Source organism: Theropithecus gelada, chromosome 2, assembly GCF_003255815.1.
Source record: "Theropithecus gelada isolate Dixy chromosome 2, Tgel_1.0, whole genome shotgun sequence".
NCBI lineage: Eukaryota > Metazoa > Chordata > Mammalia > Primates > Cercopithecidae > Theropithecus > Theropithecus gelada.
In genome coordinates this window covers 49,257,134-49,264,068 of record NC_037669.1, presented here as the reverse complement: position 1 = coordinate 49,264,068, position 6,935 = coordinate 49,257,134, and the positions used below count along the sequence as shown (strand labels likewise).

The 6,935-nt window shown below is 48.9% G+C and overlaps 1 protein-coding gene across 1 annotated transcript in view; it reads right to left on the bottom strand.

Annotated features, from left to right (window-relative positions):
- Positions 1–4,119, bottom strand: part of LOC112619303 (histone H1oo) — an 8,543-nt gene extending 4,424 nt beyond the window's left edge. Inside the window, exon 1 of the mRNA XM_025377342.1 lies at positions 4,032–4,119. Coding sequence (XP_025233127.1) covers positions 4,032–4,119 — 88 coding nt within the window. The remainder of the gene's footprint in view (positions 1–4,031) is intronic.
- Positions 4,120–6,935: the final 2,816 nt, after the last annotated feature.

Here is a 6,935-nt window from a genome sequence, read left to right as displayed (position 1 = left end):
TTTTTTTTTTTTTTTTTGAGACTGAGTCTGGCTCTGTCGCCCCGGCTGGAGTGCAGTGGCCGGATCTCAGCTCACTGCAAGCTCCGCCTCCCGGGTTTACGCCATTCTCCTGCCTCAGCCTCCCGAGTAGCTGGGACCACAGGCGCCCGCCACTTCGCCCGGCTAGTTTTTTGTATTTTTTAGTAGAGACGGGGTTTCACCGTGTTAGCCAGGATGGTCTCGATCTCCTGACCTCGTGATCCGCCCGTCTCGGCCTCCCAAAGTGCTGGGATTACAGGCTTGAGCCACCGCGCCCGGCGATTTTTGTATTTTTAGTAAAGACGAGGTTTCACCATATTGTCCAGGCTGGTCTTGAACTCCTGACCTCATTATCCACCCGCCTCGGCCTCCCAAAGTGTTGGGATTACAGGCGTGAGCCACCGTGCCCAGCCAAGTCTCTCTTTTTAAAGAACTGAGTATTCCTTTAGAAAAACAAATCTAAATTGGGTGAATTTTCTAGATGTAACTATGGGTTTACAGGACCTCCAGGGGCTATGTGCACATTCTCAGAGGCACCCAGACTGAGAGATTCTCCAGGGCGCACAGCCCGGTTTCTTCCACAAATAAGAGGGAAAGAAAAAGTGGGAGAGACACCCTATAGACTAAAGATCCTTAGGAAACCTCTCAACCAAATGCTCATTCCCAGAGCAGGATTTGAACAATCCAACTGGAAAAAGAAAGGCAACAGATAAATGTGAGCACTGGAAGGAAATACTGGATATTAGGGATAATATTGTTTGAGGTATGCTAATGGTATTACAATTGCTTTTTAAAAGGTTCTTATCTGTTAAAGGTAAATATTATAAAATATATTTACAGATGAAATGATAAATAAATCCAGCATTTGCTTTGAAATAACCCAGCAGATGAAACAAGAGCGTCCGCAAGCTGATGACTGTTGGAGCTGGGTGATGGGCACAGTGGAAGGGAGTTACGGACCATTTGGTATAGTCTACTTTTGTATCCATTTGAAAGTTTTTTGTTTTGTTTTGTTTTACTGAGACAGGGTCTCAATCTGTCACGCAGGCTGGAGTGCAGTGCCACAATCATGGCTCGCTGCAGCGTTGACCTCCCCAGCTCAAGTGATCCTCTCGCCTCAGCCTCCGAAGCAGCTGGGACCACAGGCACGCCCCACCACGCCCAGCTAATTTTTGTATTAATATTATTATTATTTGACACAGGGGTCTGACTGCATTGCTCAGGTTAGTCTCAAACTCCTGAGTTCAAGCTATCTTCCCACCTCAGTCTCCCAAAGTGCTGGAGTTACAAGCGTGAGCCACCATTCTTGGCCCTGAAAGTTTTCATAATAAAAAGTTACCAAAAAATTCCACTCTTAGGTATATACCTGAGGGAAATGAAAACACACGTCCACACAAAAACGTATACATGAATGTTCATAGCAGCGTTCTTCGTGTCAGCCCAAAGATGGAAACAGCCCAAACATCCATGATGAATGATCAACAGATGGATGAACAAAATGTGGTCTCTACCCATCCCGTGGAATATTATCCATTCATACAAAGGAGTGAAGCCCTGGCTACGACATGGAGGAGCCCTAAAAACATGCTAAGTGAAAAAAAGCCAGTCAGAAAAAGCCACATACTGTCTGATTCCATTTATATGAAATGTCCAGAATAAGCAAGTCCATAGATGCAGAAGGCAGATTGGTGGTTGCCAGGCTGGGGAGTGGGGGTGGAGAGTGACTGCTAATGGGTACTGGTTTTCTTGAAGTGATTAAAATATTCTAAAATTGATTTTAGAGATGGATACACAACTCTGAGTATACCAAAAGCCATTGTACACTTTAAAGGGTGAATTGTATTGTATGGGAATTATTTCTCAATAAGGCATTATAAAAAAGTTGCAAATGAAGTAGGATCAAGGGTGGGGGGAAGCATGAGAAGTTGTCAGTCACCATGAAATGCATAAAAGGGATTAAAATGTGAAACCAGATTTAAATGTGGTGACTGGAAATGTTGACTTCGGATCAATCTGCAGAATGTAAAGACTTAAATTCTGGGCAATATCGTGAGACCTCGACTCTACAAAAGTCTTTAAAAATGAGCAGAGTGTGGTGATGTGTGCCTGTAGGCCTAGCTACTCAGGAGGCTGAAGTGGGAAGATTGCTTGAGCCTGGCAAGTGGAGACTGCAGTGAGCTGAGATCACACCACTGCACTCCAGCCTGGGTGACAAAGAAAGATCCTGTCTCAAAAAAAAAAAAAAAAAAAAAAACTTAAAAAGTCTATTGGCTACATTAAAAATGTTTTTCAATAGAAAAAAACAAACAAACAAAAAAACCACCTGAAACTCTAGATCTATAGCAAAATTATAAAGCGACCTAATCCAATTCAACCCCTGCTGGTTCCTGGCCATGACGAGCCCAGTGTGGGAATATTCATCGGGGGGCCAAAACCGTTGAGTTGGTGTAGTCCTGGGTCACTCCCGGGTTCTCAGGAGTTTCATTCTGCCCTCTAGGCCTCAGTCTTCCCATCTGTACAGTGGGGATGGGGGCCTCTGAGGAGGTCTGAGCCCTCCCAGCTGCAGTGCTACAGGGCTTCCCAAGGGTCTTCACTTGGCCTGACCTCAGGAGCAGCTCCAACCACTCCTTTGCTTCCCCCAGACCATGTCTGTCCCAGAGAGCCACCCCCAAGACTCCTCCCTCAGGCCTGTCCCCTCTCACCCCAGCCCCTCATTCGGCAGCTGTTCCATGCCTGCCGTGTACCAGGATGTCCAGAACAGAGCTCAGGCCCCCAAACCTGCCCTTCATCTCTCTTCCAGGAATGCCCCACACCCCCACTGCCCATACCTACCCAACATCCAAGCAAGAACTGGGGGCATTCTGGGCCCTCTCCTCCTCACCATACTCACTTGAGGCCTCTCCATAGGTTTTTCTCTCCATATTCTGGCCTCTCCTCTCCAACTACCCAGCCCCAGCCTCCTCCCCGCCCCATGCATTCTCCTCGCTGCATCTCACACCCCTCACCCCCCTGCCTGAAACCGTCCATGGTTCCCGTTCAATATAAGAGCTGACCTAACCGAAGACCGCCTTGGAGGCCCTGTGTGATGGGCCCCTCCTCCCACTGCTCCCCCAGCACTGCCCCAGCACTTCCCTCCTTCCCAGAAGGAAGACGCAGCTTCCGAGACAAGCTGCTGGTGCCCTGGCCTCTGGGCCTTAGCCCATGCCGTTTCCTTTGCCTGGGATGCCTTTCTCCTCCTGGCCATGCAGGCTGCTCTCACCCATCCTTCAAGGCTCAAAATCCACCTTGGTTTGGATACCTCTGACTTCTGACTTCCCAGTTAACTCTGCCCTTGTTCTTCGTGGCACCGGGACCCCCTCCCTATCTTCCTCGGTGTCTTGGCAAATAGAACACTTCCCCTGGCTGAGGCACACCCATCCTTCAGGGTCATCTCTTCTGGGAAGCCTTCCCTGACGTCCCAGAGTGGGTTAGGGGACTCCTCTGGGCTCCCCTAGCTCTGGATGACCGCCACTGAAGCACACACCACATTAGCAAACAGCACCTACCCACGGACTGGGCTTCCCCATCAGACCGGGAGGTCCTCGAGGGAGTGAACTGGGCCTGGTTTGCCTCGGTGGACCCTCATGTCCAGATAAGCCCTGAGGTGTTTCTTGGTTGAAAATTGGAAGGCCTAACTCTGCATAAAATGTTCCTGCCCCAGTCCCTCCAACTAGCTGCCCACAGCTGCAGTCCGGCTATGGGCTACGGTCTCCAGCACTAAATGGGCTCCAGCTGGGAGGCCCTGTGGCTCTTCCCTGAGCTTGGCTGGCCCCAGCCCCCAGCCCCCAGCCCCTACCTGGCCTTGCTACCTGTAGGTCAGCTCTTCAGCCAAAAGGCAGTTGAGCTCAGCAGCTGGGTGCTAGGTGGGTGCTGGGGCCAGGCTGGGAAAGGACGAGGAGTGGGGGTGGAGCGTCAAGGGTAACCCAGGGAGTGGGCTCGCCGGGATGAGGCAGGGGTTACCTCCTCTTGCTCACCGGGCTTTTCAGATTCAGTAGACTTGGATGATCCTGCTGTGGAAGTTGAGGAGGGTGAGATGTTGCTGGTGACACTCCCAGGAGCCATGAGACCGACAGGTGCAGCTGGCAGACCCCTCACCCAGGTGTGAGGCTGCCGGGCCTGCCCGCTAGGCTTATATACCAGCAGCCCACCCCCCCCCCCCCCCCCCCCCCCACCACTCCAATCAGCCGTGATTGGGCTGGGAGCACTCCAAGCGGCTGACTGGGGCTGTAGGTGTGGGATGGGGCACAGCAGCCTGCCTTCTGTAGGGAGCCCCAGCTGGACTACCCACTCCTGTGTAAGGTTGGGGGCGTCGCTTGACTTCTCTGGGTCCCAGTCCCCATGGTGCAATGATGGGAGCTGAGATGCTTGATCTCTCCTGTGCCCTCTGCCCACCAGGGGCTGGAGATGCTGATGAGGAATTGGGGTCACCTGTGTTGTCAGGAAGGCCGCTGAGGCGGCCCTCTAATCTTACCAGGTGGGCAATGGGCTGCCCCACGCCACTGCTGGCCTCAGTTTCTCAAAAAGTAGCAGTTGGAGGCAGCCCAACTGCTACTTTTGCCCAGAGCACATCCCCCTAGATCAGAGTAGCCCCTTCTGAGGCCAGCCAGGCTCTCTGGGCCTGTGCCTGCCTTTGGTTTTGTTTTTAAAGAAATATGGGAGGATGCTTAGCAAAAATCTTCATAGATAAGGACAACATCCACTGGGACAATGGACAAAGAATGTAAACAGGCAATTCACCAGCCTAAAGGCTGAGGAACAGGAACAGGAAAATGGACACTCAACCTCCTTGGCATTTGAGAAAATTCAAATTGAAACAATGGTGAAATACTACTTTTTCCCATCAAATTGACCAAAAAAAAAAAAAAAATCCAAGCGAATACCCAAGGCCTGGCTAAATCACACCCTTTCTGTAGAATATTCTCTAGCCATCTAAAATGACAAAGTACGCTGGTGCAGGGACTCACGCCTGTAATCCTAGCACTTTGGGAGGCTGAGGTGGGCAGATCACCTGAGGTCAGGAGTTTGAGACCAGCCTGGCCAACATGGTGAAACTTCATCTCTACTAAAAATACAAAATTAGCTGGGCGTGGTGGTGTGCACCTGTAGTCCCAGCTACTTGGGAGGCTGAGGCAGGAGAATCACTTGAACCTGGGAGCTGGAGACTTCAATGAGCCAGGATTGAGCTATTGCACTCCAGCCTAGGCAACAAGAGCAAAACTGTGTCTCAAAAATAAATAAATAAAAATAAAATAAAATGACAAGGTGGATTAAAACAAGGATGAGGGGCCAGGTGTGGTGGCTCATACCTGTAATCCCAGCACTTTGGGAGGCTGAGGCAGGAGGATCACTTGAGCCCAGGAGTTCAAGACAAGCCTAGGCAAAAAAGTGAAATCCTGTCTCTACCAAAAAATACAAAAATTAGCTGGGCATGGTGGTGTGCACCTGTAGTCCCAGCTACCTGGGAGGCTGAGGCAGGAGGATTGCTTGAGCCTGGGCGGTCAAGGCTGCAGGGAACTGTGATCACACCCCTGCACTCCAGCCTGGGCTACAGGGTAACACCCTGTCAAAAAAAAAAAAAAAAAAAAAAAAAAAGGGAAAAGAAAAGAAAACAAACAAGGATGAGGCTGTATTTCACACTCAGCAAAATGACAAAGATGTAAGTGTCTATCAATACTGAGTGACCAGGATTCAAAGGGTTGCTGGGGGTGGGGAGTGAGTTGGTAGCCGCCTTAGAAAACAATTCAGCAATGTTTCATACAACTAAGGAGCGACTCACTCCACAACCCACCCATTCCACTCTAGGTGTAGATCTGAGACAAATGTATACACTTACATGCAAAGATGTTCATTTCAATCTTAGCAGAAATTCAGAACAACATAAATGCCCATCAGGTGGAGAGTAGACAAGTAAACTGTGGCCTTTTCTCACAGTGGAATAGCATGCAGTAGTGAAAAGGAGTGAACCAGAATGTATCGGAGAGTATGCCCCAGCTACTGAGAAGACAAAACTTGCGTGTGTGTGTGTGTGTGTGTGAAGGCACAATAGTTCTTTTTAATTTTTTTAAACTTTTTTTGTTTTTGTTATCTTGCCAGTCACAAGCAGTAGAAAAATGTTCTGAATGGGTTCATACCAAGGTAATAGTAGAAGTGGTTACCTCTGAGGAAAGGATGGGTTTTAAACAGACATGCATTCTTCTCTAGGTAGTCTCTTTATTGTGGAATTTTCCCAGAGGACTCTCCATCACCAGAGATCTGGACTCAGGGAGGCTGTGGCCATCAAAGTGTTCTAAAGTGAAATCAGATTTCACTCCCCTGTCTAGCACCCTGCATGGCTGCCCACTGCCCTTGGGTGAAAGTTCATGCTCTTCCGTCTGACTTAAAGAGCCTCCTCCCCACTCAAATCCCACAATTCACCCACACTGTGGCTCCTGGAATGGGCCATGTGCTGATATCAGGACCCTTTTGTCTCCTCTGTGTGTGTTGAATTGATGCAGAATTGCCCCCAATTTTTCACTCCTGCCCATATCTATGCCCATTTGCAATGCAACTTTGCAACCCCTCTCACATTTCTTGTTTGTTTGTTTGTTTGTTTGTTTGTTTTTTGAGACAGGGTTTCACTCTGTCACCCAGGCTAGAGTGCAGTGGTGCAATCATAGCTCACTGCAGCCTTGACCTTCTGGGCTCAAGTAATCTCCCACCTCAGTCTTCCAAGTGGCTGGGACTCAGGCACTTGCCACTATGCCTGGCTAATTAAAAAAAAATATATATATATATATGTGTGTGTGTGTGTGTGTGTGTGTATATATATGTACACACTAGAAATTTTATATACATACTAGAAAAAATATATATGTATATATATACTAGAAATGGAATCT